Consider the following 17,707-nt stretch of genomic DNA (forward strand, 5'->3'; position numbering starts at 1 on the left):
CCGAAACGCGTGTTTTTTTTCTTCATCTACCATCTGTCAGTGTTATCAGCCGCTGGTATTATACTTTTTTGGATATATTCTTTTTAACAGGTTGAAATAAAGAAATGCCTTTTATTCAAATCCTTGGAGTCTGAGCTTGATCCTTCTTCTGCTTGCATCTTGTCTATATACAGCTGGCTGCCGTAAACCGTGCTGGGACTGAGGATACTTATCTGGAGGAATTTATCAGGCTGACTTCCATTGTTGTGAGCGGTTCAAGTGTTCAGTGTTTACAACTTTTTAACCACAAAGATGCAACGTTTTTGGCCACAATAAATGCACAAAAAATGTTTTTACCACATTTTGCCCAATGCATTTTTTAATTAAAACCTATTAACTGGAAGGGCTCAAAACGCTGGAAAAACGCAAAAAGAACTGACATGCTGCTTCAAAAACACAGTCAAGATGCAGACAAAAAAAGATGCCCAGTGTGGACAGCAAAATAGAAATCTCATAGACTTTTCTGGGAGAAGGAAATGCATGCATTTAGGGGCATCTTTGTGACCTTAAAAATGCACCAAAAACACAGTAAAAGATGCAGTGTGTGAATACAGCCAAAAGCTTTGATTCTGCATTAAAAACCCACTTGTGTTTTTGACATGCATTTTTTCAAGTTCCTTATAAAAACCTAAAGAGAAAAAACTGAGGCCTAACACTCACCAGCAGCCCAATGTATACAGCGCAACACCCAGTTCAGCAACACACAGTACACAGAGCAATATGTCCCCAGTATACAGCACAGCACACAGTACACAGGGCAATATGTTGTCAGTATACAGCACAGCACACAGTACACAAGGCAATATGTCGCCAGTACACAGCGCAGCACACAGTACACAGGGCAATATGTCGTCAGTATACAGCACAGCACACAGTACACAAGGCAATATGTCCCAAGTATGCAGCACAACACACAGTACACAGGGTAATGTCCCCAGTGTACAGCGCAGCACACAGTACACAGGGCAAAATGTCCCCAGTACACAGCACAACACACAGTACAGAGTACAGAGGGCAATACGTCCTTAGTATACAGCGCAACACACAGTACAGAGGGCAATATGTCCTTAGTATACAGTGCAACACACAGTACAGAGGGCAATATGTCCTTAGTATACAGCGCAACACACAGTACAAAGGGCAATATGTCCTTAGTATACAGCGCAACACACAGTACAGAGGGCAATATGTCCTTAGTATACAGTGCAACACACAGTACAGAGGGCAATATGTCCTTAGTATACAGTGCAACACACAGTACAGAGGGCAATATGTCCTTAGTATACAGTGCAACACACAGTACGGAGGGCAATATGTCCCCAGTATACAGCGCAACACACAGTACACAGGGTAAAATGTCCCCAGTACACAGCACAACACAGTACAGAGGGCAATATGTCCTTAGTATACAGCGCAACACACAGTACAGAGGGCAATATGTCCTTAGTATACAGTGCAACACACAGTACGGAGGGCAATATGTCCCCAGTATATAGCGCAACACACAGTACACAGGGTAATACACCCCTAAAACTTAACAGTAGAGAGTGCAGCACATCTCCTCGCAAAGTAAAGTGTAGCAGACCTAAGCCCCTCATAATTAACATAGCAATAAGCCCCCAGGCCCATATAATATACACAGCTCAAACCCCCCAGCTTCTTATAATATACACAGTCAACCAGCCCCTAATAACATACCGAGGTACAGACCCTCTATTAGTCCTCCATCCTGCCCACCACAGTGCACTCTAATTTTTTTTTCCTTTTACGGCATTTACTGTTTTAGTTGATTAATTTTATATTTTTAACCTTATTTGAATGTTGCAATACCAAATACATTTATATTTTTATTTTCTTTATTTAATTGGGGAAAAGGGGGAATGATTACATTTTTATGTTTTTCTATATTTTAACTTTAGTCCTTTTAGAGGACTTGAACCTGCGAGTATCATACTATTTACAGCAATACTGCAGTATGTAGTGAAAATCACAGTCTCATATGAAGCTCAGCCTGTGCCCCTGGCTACTATAGTAAGCCCTTTGTGCCCCACAATTGGGTTGCAGGGGAACAATGAAAGGCAGTGCACGTACACACCTTTAGGCCTCTTTCACACATCCGTTAAAAACAACGCACGTTTTTCACGGACGTGTCAAAGGTGCGTTTTGCCCTCCGTGAGCCGTGTTTATGGCTCACGTGTGTTCTCTGTGTGTTATCCGTGATAACACATGGAGAACGGAAACTTTCTACTCACCTGTCCCTGGCGTCGCTGTCCGTGGTGCTGATCTTCGGTCTCCTGTCCTGCCAACTCCCCGCTGCTTCAGCTTCAGGCCGCAGTGCAGTGAATATTCAATGAGCAGAATGAGCGGCGGTCGGCAGCAAGTGACAGCAGCGACAGAGACAGGAGGGCTGGAGAAGGTGAGTAAAGTTTGTGTTTTTTTTCTCACAGACACATGTCTTTTCTCCGGTGCTTGTCACACAGAACACATCCGTGTGGTCCGTGTGTGTTACGTGTGACATGTTTGCATTCCGTATGACACCCGTGATGCCGGAGAGAAAACAGACATGTCGGCGTGAGAAACATACAGACACATGTAAGTACGGAATGGACACACGTTCCGTGCGCAAATGCTTACATGTGTCCAAAACCTTAGGAATACATAGGTTTACGTGTGTACGTGTCTCCGGTACGTGAGAAAACTGCCAAACACGTACCGGGGGCACGTACGTGTGAAGGGTGCCTTAGTCCGTTTAATGTCATCTAAATGGTTAACAGCAGTGTTCAAAGCGCAGCTCTGTTAGAAACACATGTTGGCTACGTAATATAGTGTTAGGGCCAGATGGACGGGCAGACCCGGGAGGTGGATCCACTGGGCCGAACTCCCCGATGAGGGAAAGGAGTCCGGTAGCCGGAGCACTTTAGGTAGCAGAACAGTCCGTGCACTGGAAGACAATGGAGAAGTCCCTGGGACCACGAGGTCACTGATGGTGGTCCGGGTGACGGAGCTCAGGTTCGGAAGCCGTGATGATGTCAGGCGGGGTCCGGAACCGTTGGAGCGAGATGACGGGTCACCGCAGGGAACCGAGATGGTGCGGACTGTCAGGATGGCAGATGGGCAGCGTTCGGGGTTCGAGATACAGCAGGACCGGATGGCGATGCAGGATCGGCTCTAGAAGACAGAGAGGTAAGTATCTCACAGAACACAAGGAGACCTGACTCCTAGCTTGGGAAAACACGAAGAACAGGCCCCGCTCCCTTGGACATTAACCCCCTATATACCCTGTACCTGTGTGCATCATTTCCTGTTCGTGGACACTGGCCCTTTAAGAAAGGGTCAGTGACCGCGCGCGCGCCCTAATGCGCATGCGCGCGGCCCGGGTGCCAGAAGCCAACACAGGAAGCTGAGAGGAGGACGCAGCAGAGCCGACCATGGACTGGGAAGCCGACGGGCGCCGGGAGCGGGGACCAGGGGGCCTGGGAAGCGCTGGGACTGGAGGCTGGAGAGCGGGGAGCGTGGCAGGTGAGCCGGGGAGCGGAGCAGAGGACCCGGGGAGCGTGACATATAGCCAGCATGTTCAACGTGTGGAGGGAGCTCAGGTCCAAAGCCCCCTCTATACATGGTGACCCCAGCACGAATGTACATGTACTTCATTTAGTGCTAAGGGAGTAATGGTTAAGAATTTAGAATAAGTGAAGGAGGAAAAGACAAGCAGACCTGTGAGTTTGCATACAACTGTTATCCAGGTGCTTCACTGGGCACAAATGTTATACAATAATATGATATTTTCTTTGAATGCAGATGTCATTAGGGAAAATGTTTGTTTTTTTGGAAATGCAAAGTTCTCCCCCCCAAAAAAATAACAAACTTTTGGCACAGGCCAAATATTGCCCTCTACTGAAACATGTTGTCTCCTTTTGCTTTAGGCCGCTGTTTCTCACATAACGTATCAGGGCATTCAGATGTAATACAGGTTACGTGCCTTGGTATCTCCCTCTGTGAGCCACAGTAGAAAGCTGCTGTAAATTTCACAGGGTGCCATGTACGGTAATTATTTTTTTTTAGACCGTGACATTGCAGAGCGAATGATTAGCCAGCCACTTCCCCGACATTGATCAAATGGCTATTGTGATGTGTAGTAAGTTTGGTGTTCTGTGATTATAATAATGCATTTTAACCTAGATCATTGCTAAATAATTGTAGTAGTTTTTCTTTTCATGTTTCCTGAATATTATTGGAGCCATTGTGAAAAAAAGTATCTAATTACAGTGCTGTGAAAAAGTATTAGTTCCTGATGGCACTTATTATGGCATATGTGTCAATCTAAATGGCCTTCAATTATTACTGAGTAATTTGAATATACACGTAATACATTTTATAATTATTACTGCATTTACTAAAGGAAATATTCATATAGACAGTAACTGCCCTCTTTTTCTCCATCTTTAAGAGCAAACAAATATATGTTATAATGTGGAAAACACGTCCTTCAGGTTTTCTTTGTACAACTAGGTTTTCATGCAGACACACTTGTTAGGTTCATAACATTGGCTGCAGCATTGACGTCACTTTGACAGCCAATCAGTGAGCTCAGCTCTAAGTGGGCTATTCCCATGTATACCAAACGCCCCATTCATTGCCGCTGAGGTCACTGATTGGCTGTCAATGTGACGTCAGTTCTGCAGCCAATGCCATGGGCCTAACAACTCTTTCTGCATTAAAACTATGCTGTCGAAATGATGTCAGCGCCACAGCCAATGCCAGATACAAAACTTGCCGGAGGACCCAGGGAAAGTGAGAACAGCGTGGTTTGATTCTCTATAACAGCCTGAAGCCAGAAATTAACTTTTAATAAACAGGAATAATTACTTTCAGTATCCAGAAATCAGAGGGCTAAATAGCCATGATTTTAGGAATACATAAATTCATTCACAAAGGAGAAAATCTAACTAATGCCCGTTTCACTAACGCTTCTTCTAGGGCCTAAACAAAGTATTAACAAAATGTGTATTGGATTTGCCTCTGGGTCAGTGAATGTAAGAATTCCTTTCATAATGGCAATTTATTCCTCTGATGTCTGTATCCATCACCATACACTTTTTGCATTTAGAGTTATAATAATAATAATATTTATTCACTTATATAGCGCTATTAATTCCATAGCGCTTTACATACATTGGCAACACTGTCCCCATTGGTGCTCACAATCTAAATTCCCTATCAGTATGTTTTTTGGTGTGTGGGAGGAAACCGGAGAACCTGGAGGAAACCCACGCAAACACGGAGAGAACATACAAACTCCTTGCAGATGTTGTCCTGAGTGAGACTAGAACCCAGGACCCCAGCGCTGCAAGACTGCAGTGCTAACCACTGAGCCACCGTGCTAGAGTTCATCTATACCATACTTGTTATTGATGTTTCTTTACTCACACCTCTGTATATACTGTATTTATGAGGGTACTCAGTGTGGCTACTTAGCCTTTTGACTCCTGATACTCTTTCTCTTACCTTTTGCACACTACATCTAAGCGCAGGTGCTTCCATTTCATCTGTAATTTTGTTGTTTAACCCCTTCACCACCTAGCAATTTTCCATTTTTCATCTTTGTTTTTTCTTCCCCTTCTTCCAACAGCCATAACTTATATTTTTACATCAACATAGTGGAATGAGGGCTTGTTTTTAATGCGGCATGAGTTGTACTTTTGAATTAAACCATTAATTATACCATACAGTATACTAGTAAATGAGTACAAAATTCCAATTGTGATGAAATTTGCAAAACAAAGTGCAATTCCGTAATTGTTTATTTTTTTATGTACCATGTTTACTATATGGTAAAGCTGACCTGGCAGTATGATTTTTTAGGTCACTATAATAATAATAATAATTTTATTCATTTATATAGCGCTATTAATTCCATAGCACTTTACATACATTGGCAACACTGTCCCCATTGGGGCTCACAATCTAGAGTCCCTATCTGTATGTCTTTGGAATGAGGCTATGTGCGCACGTTGCGTACTAGCCCTGCAGAAATTTCTGCAGCGATCTGAAGAGCACATGTGCGCTTCAAATCGCTGCAGAAAATGTCCGTAGAAAAAAAAAAAAAAAAAGCCGATTCCATGCGCTCTGCCTGCAGCTCCTGCCATAGACAGAGCAGGAGCTGCCGGCAAAGCGCACGGAAGAAGTGACATGTCACTTCTTGAACGCAGCGCTTCGGGCAGCAGCCGAAGTGCTGCGCTCAAAGACGCCACGTGCGCACGGCCCCTGCACAATCTCCATAGATTATGCAGGGGACGCAGGACGCATGCAGTTACGCTGCGCTACAAAGCGCAGCGTAACTGCATGAATTACGCTCACGTGCGCACATAGCCTGAGTATGTAGATACCAAACATGTATAGCTTTCCTTTTATTTAATTGGTGAAATAAAAGAGAAATTTGTAAAAAAGAAAAGAAAAACATTTGCTCTTGTCGCTATTTTTTGAGTCTCGTAACATTTGTGAAAGTTTATTTTTTGCGCTCTGAGCTGATATTTTAACTAATAACATTTTTGTGTAGATGTGATGTTTTGTATTGTTGCGGCGACCAAAAAAAGTTGATTCAGGCGTTTTGAATTTTTTTCCTTTATGCTGTGTACTGATCATATTAATTTATGTTTGATAGATCAGACATTTCTGAACTTAGCAATATCAAATATGTGTACTTTTTTATTGTTTTATTTTTAATGGGGCAAAAAAGGGGTGATTTGAACTTGTGTGTTTACTTTTTTCATATTTTTTTTAAACTTTTATTTCTCCTTTTTTATTGTATTTATTGTATCATCTGATCACTTGTGCTGAGCAGAGTAGTGCATTAGCACTGATCTGTACAGCAGAAATGCTATCTTCCTATGAACGTAGGTTTGCAGCCAGCATTTACAGGAAGTTCATCATGACAGACATGGGAGTCATCAGCTGACCTCTGGCTGTCAAAACAACCAAAAGAATTGGGGAAAAAAATGACGTAAGGTCCCACGTATATTAATACCCAGCACAGATAAAGCAGACGGCTACAGGCTGCAGCCACTGCTGTGCGCCTTATCTTGGCATCATATCAAAATACAAAGGACCCCATGCAGCTTTTTTAAAATGTATTTAGATAAATAGTTTTTTTTAAATAGTGTTCGGTCCCGCCTAATTTTGATACCCAGCCAAGATAAAGCAGACAGCTGGGAGCTGGTGTTCTCAGGCTGGGGAGGCCCATGTTTATTGCTCCCAGCTTAAAAATAGTAGCCTGCAGCCACTCCGGAATTTTTGCATCCATTAGCCACCAGGAAATCATCTAGGGGGATAGTTAGTATTTTACCCTATAGCTATTTCTTTACCATTGGGCTGTGAAAATTAAACATTACATTTGGTCCAGTCATATATGATTTAGCTTATTTTTTCCCCCTTTACAATGCAAAAGAAATAAAAACAAGAACACTTCATTATGTCATGCAGTTTCTCCTGAGCACATCAATACCCTAAACGGTTGTGCAGTACTGTATGTTACTCTACTAGGAGTGATCTATTTTAGAAACTATACCCCTCATGACAGTTATGTAGAGTTGTAGTGAGCATTTGCATCCCACAGGTTTTGGTGGGTTGTTTTTTGCAAAGTGAAAATTGCAATTTTTCCATTCCAGCCATTTCAACGCTAAATATCTTCTACCCATTATGTGCCACTGAAAAAAGCAGCTCTGTCTTTAACTTGATTCTCTCAGTGAAAACAATTATGGCAATACTAAATGTATATGGTTTTATGTTTACTGTGTTGAAACGATAAAAATAATTTTTAACAAAATCTTTGTCACCGTATTCGGCTTTTTTGTGGCAGGAGTTGCAATTTTCATTAGTACAATTTTGGTGTAACCATTTCTTCTTCTTGGATGAAATGTGAATGTAGCACATAGTGATTGGCTTCAGTGCTCATTTAACATCCTCTTGACCCATTAATAAGTGATTATTCAGTAACAGTAGTAGAAATCCCCTTTTAAGATTTGCATGTTCCACCTCTGATTTTCACCAACAAAAATGTAATATGTCAGATGGAAATGTTTGTGTGTTCTATACATACTTTCTATTAAATTCTTTGTTTTATCAACTTGCACAAAATCCTATACAATTGCCAGGTTTATCTACTTTTTATTTCTAGTTTTAATGTTCTTTTAATGAGACCCAAGTACAGAGCTTAAAGCACCACTGCAGCAGGTTTTATTTTTCATTTCACCACTGGAGTGGTATCGAGTTCCCTTCCCCTAGTAATATACCGTACTTATTAGCCGCTGTATTCTGCTCCTCCTGACGTTGCTCTGGCCCTGACCCGCTATTTTGTGACCAGATCTTTTCACTGATCGAAAGTCAGAGCTAATGGCAACAAGCTCCCAATGTAAGTCTATGAAAACCTTATCCTGCCTCTCATAGATTTACATTTCAGAAGTGACATCCTGTTCACCCACCAAACAATGGGACAATCTAGCAAATCATAAACTGCAGAAGACGGCTGCTGGTAAGTATATTAAACGGAACCTGTCACCAGATTTGGTGACTATAAGCTGCAGCAACCACCAGTAGGCTCTGATGTACAGCATTCTAACATGCTGTATATAAGAGCCCAGGCTGCTGTGTAGAACATAAAAATCACTTTATAATACTTACCTAAATGATCGGTACGGTGCAGATGGGTAAGATGGGTGTCTTCGTTCTCTGGGTGCCAGCGCCTCCTCTTTCAGCCATCTTTGTCCTCCTTCTGAAGCCTGAGTGCATGATGCGTGCTACGTCATGCACACAGGCAGGCTTTGAGGTCCCAGTCATGCACACTACAATACTTTGATCTGCCCTGCTCAGGGCAAAGTGCGCCTGCGCAGGATCTCAATGCCCGCCTGTGAGCATGATGAAGCACGCATCATGCACCAAGGCTTCAGAAGAAGGAGGACAATGATGGCCGAAAGAGGAGTCGCCGCACGCGGACAATGGAGACACCCATCTGACCCATCTACACCGCTCCGACCGTTAGGTAAGTATTATAAAGTGACTTTTATGTTCTACACAGCAGCCTGGAGTCTTATATACAGCATGTTATTTTGCTGTATATAAGAGCCTACTGGTGCTGGCCGCAGCTTATAGTCACCAAATCTTGTGACAGGTTCCCTTTAAGAAACTTACATTAATGGTACCACTCCTGTGGTGAAAAAAAAAATGCTGAAGCAGTGCTTTCAATAATATAGTTAACCCTTTTAAACTAAGTCTAATTGAGTATTTTGTGTTTCAGCAGTAGATTTTTATCATAGCCATTCTTATGTCCCAGATGGAATTTCTTCTCACTGAGCAGAGATGCTGGACAGCTCCTTTACTGATTCCAGTTTCAAACCAAAAGGCCTGATAGCTACTAGGGTTAGATGCACATTTGTGCTTCAGCTTCCGTTAGGATTGTTCTTTCACAGGAATAAAAAGCTCAGCACGCTGCTTTATTTTTTAGTTAAAATGCTGGCCACCCAAAAAAAACACAATTATAATCAATGGGGTCTATTTGGCGTCATTTGAATCTGTGATGTAATGGATCTATTCCCTGCATTGGTTGCATTTTGTAGTTCTCATAACGAAACAGCAAATGGAGCGATCTCATGTAGCCTTGAGATTGCTCATGCTCCCTCACAATTTGGATTCTCAAGTCCTCAGACAGTTCTTTGGTCTTCTTTCTTTTCTCCATGCTCAATGTGGTACACACAAGGACACAGGACAGAGGTTGAGTCAACTTTAATCCATGTCAACTGGCTGCAAGTGTGATTTAGTTATTGCCAACACCTGTTAGGTGCCACAGGTAAGTTACAGGTGCTGTTAATTACACAAATTAGAGAAACATCACATGATTTTTCAAACAGTGCCAATACTTTTGTCCACCCCTTTTTATGTTTGGTGTGGAATTATATCCAATTTGGCTTTATGACAAATTTGTTTTTTTTCTTTAGTTGAAGACAAATTAAATGAAGATAATAATACCAAAGAATTTGTGATTGCAATCATTTTCAAGAAGAAACTGAGTATTATCTGACAAAATTGCAGGGGTGCCAATACTTTTGGCCAGCACTGAAATAATAATAATAAATACTTTTATGTAATCCAGACCCAACTGTATCATATTAAAAATAATAATAAAAAACTTTCACGGAAAGCTGGCAACAAGTACGGAAAGTGACATCTATTTTATATTCTGATGTATTTAAATGAAAAAAAAAGACATTTAGCAAGTTCTGCCAATTTATGTCAGAAATAGATACAAAGTTGAGCTAAAGATAGATACAATATTTTTATGAGCAAATAAAATTCTTACATTTTGAATTCAACACATTTGTTTTTAATTGCTTTTCTAACCAGCATAAGATTGTGTATTAGACTATAGAGCTTGTGGGGGCACTATGCTTTCTTGCAGAAAGAGTGGTTCTGCTACTAAATTCTATGAAAGACTTGCAGATTTTGCATTACCTGATTATATTATTAGCGGCACATTAGAGGTACTGTAATGATGGGAGAATAAGTACTGCTCACTAACGTACATCTTTACAATGAATCAATTGAGCTTCATCTGCAGTCTACAAGTTTGGTACTTACTACACTTGTGGACTGCAGCTGTCACTCAATAGTTAAAATTGGAAATCTGTACTACAAAAACTTGGTGGCCGAAATTGCGTATTTTGCACATGCTTAATATTTTAAGGTGGTAATACACATGAAGTAACTGCTAAATCTTCCATACCGTTACACTAGTTGTCAAAGGCTAATAATTGGTAAGCCAGAGTCACAACCGTTATTGCAGTTCTCATCTTTTAGAGTCTTTGTGCAATATTTGGGATCATGTGTGCTAAAGTTTTACTGTAGAGAACTGTCAATAGTGCAATACAATGTAGAGGGAATTTGTAGGATATATCATAAAGAGCTACTTTTTTAAGTAAATTCTCTAATTAGAAGCTAGTGGAGACTACTATGAATATAAACCCACTGTTCCTTGATGTCTAATTCACAATGCTATTGTAAGACTGGAGTTATGGAGTGGGCTATATGAGACCCCTGGACAAATGTCTGATTGGACAAGGCAGACTTTCTAAAACCTACTTTACATGTTACGATTTTGCATACGATATCGTATGCGATCGTAACCACCCCCATCGTATGTGCGGCACGTTCAATTTGTTGAATGTGCCACACAAACGATTAACCCCCGTCACACGTACTTACCCGTCCATACGACCTCGATGTGGGCGGCGAACGTCCACTTCCTGGAGTGGGAGGGACGTTCGGCATCACATCGACGCCACGCGGCAGCCGGCCACTAGAAGCGGAGGGGCGGAGATGAGCGGGACGTAAACATCCCGCCCACATTCTTCCTTCCGCATTGTCAGCGGGAGCCGCGGACGGAGGTAAGCTGTCGTTCAATGTTCCCGGGGTGTCACACACTGCGATGTGTGCTGCCTCGGGAACATTGAACAACCGCACGTTCAATTTTTGAGGAATGAACGACGTGCATGCGATGAACGGATTTTTGTTCAATCGCAATTGCACGGAGGTTTTACACGCTACACTCATACTTACGATGCCGGATGTGCATCACTTACGACGTGACCCCGCCGACACATCGTAAGATATAATGTAGCGTTTAAAGCGGGCTTTACAGAATCCTAAATAAGAGTCTGGAGATATTCCGTTCAGTTAGTAAAGTATATAGTAGTGTCTTAAAAACCTGTCTCTAGGTCATATAATTCTCAAGGGAACCTATAAACGTGAAACCATAATCTAGAAAAAGGAAGGGCAGACAAGACATGACTAGAAAACAAACAGTGATTGAGGGACATTTTGTTTTGCTTTTAAAATAGAGAATGTACAGTATATAACCATTAAAATCTGAAATTGTTTGATTAGTGTAATATGGTGAATTTCAGGAATGTCTGATCATAATGTAAGACAGCTACAGAGGTAAAGCAAGGACATGTTAGCAATACAATAAGAATTAGGGTTTGTAGGAATTTCTATAGCTAAGATAGAATTTAAGAAATACTGTAGCGTCCTTTTCTGTCAGTATCATTTTTCCTTATTAGAACATTGCAAAACTGGATCCTTAGTTTGCTAGAAAAAGTGAACATCAAAAGTTATTTTGGAAAAACACAAGTCCCATCTTTCATGTGGCTTATGACTTCCCAATTAATGCCATTCTAGAGTGACTGGAGACATTAAGAGATCCCTTGCACATTCTCACATCTGTGATTACACTTCTTGTCCTACTTATTTAACTAGGACTGGTTCTAGACTATTAATACATTACATTATTATAACAAAAGAAATCTATAATACATGGCTGCAAATCAGTTGCTTTTGTATACATTTCTAATACACGATTATTAGCTTTTACATACATGCCCTGTTCCAGCACCAGGCTTAGCTCTTGTCACAATTCCTCCTAGTAGTGTTTTTGGACGCAGAGAGTGAGCCATCCAATATTGGGCAGAGGCATGCTGAGCTGTCAGTTTGGTGATGGACTGTTCAGTCGTGCAATCTTGGGCAGGGGCGTGCTACTGCTGAACTGTCAGTATTGGGAAGGACAGTTCAGCCGTCCCATCAGAGGCTGAAGCGTGCTACGCTTCCTCCATGTGTCTCCAGTTCAGAGTTATTATCTGGCTGTGTAGCTGGCTCTCTGATTCAATATTACTGCAAGTTGTAGCTTATGCTCGGTCATGTGTGCATGCCTTTGGTTCCTGCGGTCAGCAGTTTATATATTGTTACCCAACTTTTGACTTTCCTTCTGACTATCCGTTTGCCTAACCCCTTTGTTTTGATCAGCTATCTTACTGGTATTCTGACTTCGGACCATGACCTATGCATTTTGTCTTAGCCCTTTGTTTATTATGAACCATCTTGGTATTTGACCCCAGACCTCTAGATTACCCAACTTTATGGCCAGCCCATGAGTAGTCACCATCACATTACAATTGTTCCAATATTTTTTTCCTTCCCACCAGTATGGATCCTATTCAAACACTGTGCGATCAGGTAACAAAGCTGACCCAGGTGATTCAGGATCTAGCCTGGGAGCACCAGAGACTAGAAACATTGTAGTTCCAGTTGCAGAGTAAGTTTTTTAGCACGATGGCTGCTTCCAAGAGCCCTCTGCTGCCAGCAGTAGCTTTGAAGCTGGTATCTTCTGATATGCAGTTGGTCTCGCTTAAACCACTAATGGCCCTCCCTTACAGATTTTAATGGCAGAAAGACCAGTTTAGGGTGTTTAGGGAGAGCTTTGAGCTATTTTTTATCCTGTGACTTTGGTCATCAGGGCATGAGTCCCAGTGAATAGGAATAATCATGTCCCTACTGTGAGACAGTCCTCAGACTTGGACCGTTTTTTGTAACCTCAAGCCCCATAATGGTCATCAGTTGAAGCCTTTATTGATGCCTTAGAGTTAATCTATGACGAACCCAACAAGTCCAAGTCACACAGGCAAAGATCATGCATATGACACATAGGGGCCACACCACTGAGGACTATAGTACTGTTATGGCAGTTGTCCACAGAGGTTCTGTGGAATGATGCAGCTCTCAGGTGTCAGTTTCACTGTGGCTCTGCATATTCCACTCTGTTCCTTTGGGAAAGGCCATGACTCAGGCCATTCAGTTGGATCGCTGGATTCAGGACACGCGTGATGTATGACAGGGGGTCTCGGTTATTTTTCTGGAATCCCGCCACTTACCTGAGACAAAACTGATTTAAATCAGAGCTGCCAGCTCTCAGACCATTCAGTAGAGACATCAGCACAATCTTGAGCTTGGAACTTTGGTTGCAATGGGCATTTTCTGAAGGACTTTCTGATACGCACTCAAGCCATCGCATAATGCTTAAGCCTGGGTAATTGTTGAGGAGGTCACCCAGACTTCCGTGATACCTTTTTACTCCTCAGGTAAAGTACTGAGGAACGTGGGAACACTTGACTTTGAGTCCATCTCTGCTATGTATTAGGTAACTTATCTGCAAAGTTGGTATTGGAAATTCCATGGCTGTGTATTCACAATCATGTAATTGATTGATGTTAGAAGCTGAGTTCACTCTACATGAACAATAGGTTTGAGGAGGATGGTATATAGAGAGGTGAGGAGAAAAGTAAGAAAAGCAGGAAGAGACATGCACTTATGATTCTGCTGCTTAATATTAATAAGTGTTTTATTTCGCCTAGAGCTGGATTAACAGCTACACTAATGGTGTAATAATGTTACCCAGGCTGCTTGTTCGGAGGTTATGTAACAGGAGAGTATGAATCCTTTATGCCTCAATGTATAGGAAACATCATAACAGCTAGTCTCCACCCACTAGCTCAGGGATAACAGAATAATTGAGATGGAACATACAGAAGGGAAAACTGGTGAAAAATTATAAATATAAGTTATGTAGTCATCTGAAATAGTTCTATACCTCATGTGCGCACGTTGCGTTTTTTCTTGTGTTTTGGTTGCGTTTTAAACTGCACCTTGTCAATGACAAAATGCATGCTTTTTGCTTCCCCAGCAAAGTCTATGATAAATTAGAAATTCCATGCACACGTTGGGTTTTTTTAGGCAACGTTTTGCTTGATAAATATTTGTCAAAATCGTTGCTTAAAAAAGCAGCATGTCACTTCTTCATTGCGTTTTTTGAACATTTTCCACCCACTGAAATGAGTGAGGTGTGTCAAAACGCAACCAAAATGTTTAGCTGCGCGTTTGCACTGCATTTTGGTTGCATTTTAGATCCGTTCTTGTCAACAAAAATGCAGGTCTCTCTCTGATGGTCTCGGACTCTCTCTCTCTGTCAGTCTTGGTCTCTCTCTGTCAATCTCGGTCTTTCTCTCTTTTGGTCTCGGTTTCTCTCTCTATCTGTCGGTCTCTCTCTAAGTCTCTCCAATTCCCACTCTCTCCTTCATACTCACGATCACCGGCACGGCTGTTACACAGCTCCCGCAGCCTCTCCTGCTTCTGAAAGTGCCGGCCGCTAATTAGGCTCATCTCATATTCACTGCTTCCCCCGCCCACCGGCGCCTATGATTGGTTGCAGTCAGATGTGCTCCCACGCTGAGTGACAGCTGTCTCATTACATCCAATCAAAGCCGCCAGTGAGCGGGTCTATACTGTGCAGTATAATAAATAAATAATTAAAAAAAACGGTGTGCAGTCCCCCCCAATTTTGATACTCAGCCAAGATTAAGCCACACAGCTGAGAGCTGGTATTCTCAGACTAGGGAGACCACATTAGTGGGAGCCCCCAAGGCTAAAAATATCAGCCAGCAGCTGCCCGGAATTGCTGCATCCGTTAGATGCGAGTCCCGGGACTTTAACTGGCTTATCCCTAATGTCCTGATGTGGTGGAAATTGGCGTAATAAAGGAGTTAATGGTAGCTCATAGCTGCCACTAAATCCTAGCTTAGTGATGGCAGGCATCCCATCACTAAACTGGAAATTAAAGTAAATAAATACAAAAACCGAAAAATCCTTTGACATAAAAAACTAAAAAATACCCTCTTTCACCACCTTATTAACCCCAACACAACCCTCCAGGTCCGACGTAATCCACACAAGGTCCAACGACGCTTCCAGCATTTCTACATCTGACACTCACAGCGAGCAGCCATAGAGCACGATCGCTCACTATGAGCTCCACGCAGCAACTGAAGTGAGTCGTGCTATCAGCCGTGACGTCACTCAGGTTACCCGCAGCAACAGCTGGAGTACTCCACCTGTGACAGCAAATCACCCGAGTGACTGAAGTGAGCCGCGCAATCATCAGTGCCCTCACTCAGGTGATTTGTGGTCACAGGTGAGTCCTTCACCTGTGACCGCAAATCAGGCCGCGACACAGAAACTGAGCCTTGCGATGAGAATGAACTCGGGTGAACCTTGACATCACAGCTGCGGGCCCCGCACTACTGCCTGTGTCGTGGCAGTTACGTAAGAGGTTCACCAGAGTTCATTCTCATCGTGCGACTGTGTGTCTGCTGTTAACAGCCAGTCATGCTCTATGTCGCTGCTGTGACAGAACAGTGACGTAGCAGAGCTGAATCGCCGTGGGACTGTACTGTCAAAAATGCATGCATTTTGGATGCATTTTTTTGTCAAACGCAGTGTTTACACTTGTAAAAGTCTGCCAGAGGTGCATTTTTATGTCAAGTCAAGAACGCAGCGTGCAGACATACAATTAAATCAATTGTGTCATTTTAGGGTATAATATACTAGAAATTGTAAAAAAAAAAATTCATGTACAGTGTAATGGTGGAAAAATGGCAAATTATCTATTGATTTTTGGGTTTGTTTTTAGTATTTACTGTGTTGAAAAATGACTTGATAATATGATTTTTCAGGCCAGTATAATTATGGAAAAGCCAAAGGATGGGATGTATAAGAGGACTAATCTATCAATCACCTAACAATTGCATAATTTACATATGATCAGTCAATGACCTTACTTTTTTTTGCTGCTGTGACAGACATAGGCCTCTGTTGACATTCTGAAATAATTTAACTGGCTGTAATTGAGGGAATTAGTGCAATATTGAAAAGTTAAAAAATATATATATATACAGATGCAAGGAATGGATAGAGCCTAAAGTATGTATGCTCAGCCACTCAAATCCAGTTGTCCAATACGGTCTGCACTTGTTCTCAACAGCAGGATAGAAAGTGATCATGTTTCTTTCTCTGGTCACCTAACCACTGAGGTGTATGATTGTCTGCAGCTGGTGGGTAATTGGAGAGGCATGTCATGAAAGACATATCCATTGAAGCACCTTTCCAGTCAATCGCAAGCCTAAAGGCTGCTTTACACGCAGCGGCATCGCTAGCGATGTCGCTAGCGAAAGCACCCGCCCCCGTCGTTTGTGCGTCACGTGCAAAATCGCTGCCCGTGGCGAACAATATCGCCGGTACGTGTCACACATACTTACCTTCCTAACGACGTCGCTGTGGCAGCCGAACAACCTCTTTTTTAAGGGGGCGGTTCATTTGGCGTCACAGCGACATCACTCAGCGAGCCACCAATACAAGTGGAGGGGCGGAGAGCAGCTGCATTCACGTCACACCCACCTCGTTGCCGGAGGACGCAGGTACGTTGTTGTTCGTCATTCTCGGGGTGTCACACGTACCGATGTGTGCTGCCTCAGGAACGACGAACAACCTGCATCCAGCACGAGCAACGATATTATGAAAATGAACGACGTGTCAACAATCCACGATTTGGTGAGTATTTGTGATCGTTAGTGGTCGCTCGTAGGTGTCACATGCAATAATGTCGCTAACGATGCCGGATGTGCGTGACCCCGACGACATATCATTAGATACGTCGTTGCGTGTAAAGCGGCCTTTAGTGGGCAGGTAACTGAAAGACACAATGTCAGGCCACCAGAGCACCCGCAGTTAGAGCGGGTGAATATACATCATTGTATTTTGATTGCTTCCATTAATTATTTTTTAAAGTTGGACAAATGCTTTAACTGGAAGGAAATATGTCTAAACATTTCATTTTGTATTACCAGTACAATGTATTCTTGGTTGTCATGCATTAATTATTTTTTTGTTTTATGTTTCCAGGCGCCAAAGTCCAGAGATATTTGAGCAGAATCTTAAAGAGGTAAAGTTATTAAAATAA

At 42.3% G+C, this 17,707-nt stretch overlaps 1 protein-coding gene across 1 annotated transcript in view; it reads left to right on the plus strand.

The window, feature by feature from the left end:
- SHANK3 (SH3 and multiple ankyrin repeat domains 3) overlaps positions 1-17,707 on the plus strand; it is a 617,492-nt gene that overhangs the window by 48,668 nt on the left and 551,117 nt on the right. Inside the window, 1 exon segment of the mRNA XM_075345440.1 lies at positions 17,650-17,689. Within this exon segment, the coding sequence (XP_075201555.1) occupies positions 17,650-17,689 (40 nt within the window).

The sequence above is a fragment of the Anomaloglossus baeobatrachus genome, chromosome 4 (assembly GCF_048569485.1).
Source record: "Anomaloglossus baeobatrachus isolate aAnoBae1 chromosome 4, aAnoBae1.hap1, whole genome shotgun sequence".
Taxonomy (NCBI): Eukaryota; Metazoa; Chordata; class Amphibia; order Anura; family Aromobatidae; genus Anomaloglossus; species Anomaloglossus baeobatrachus.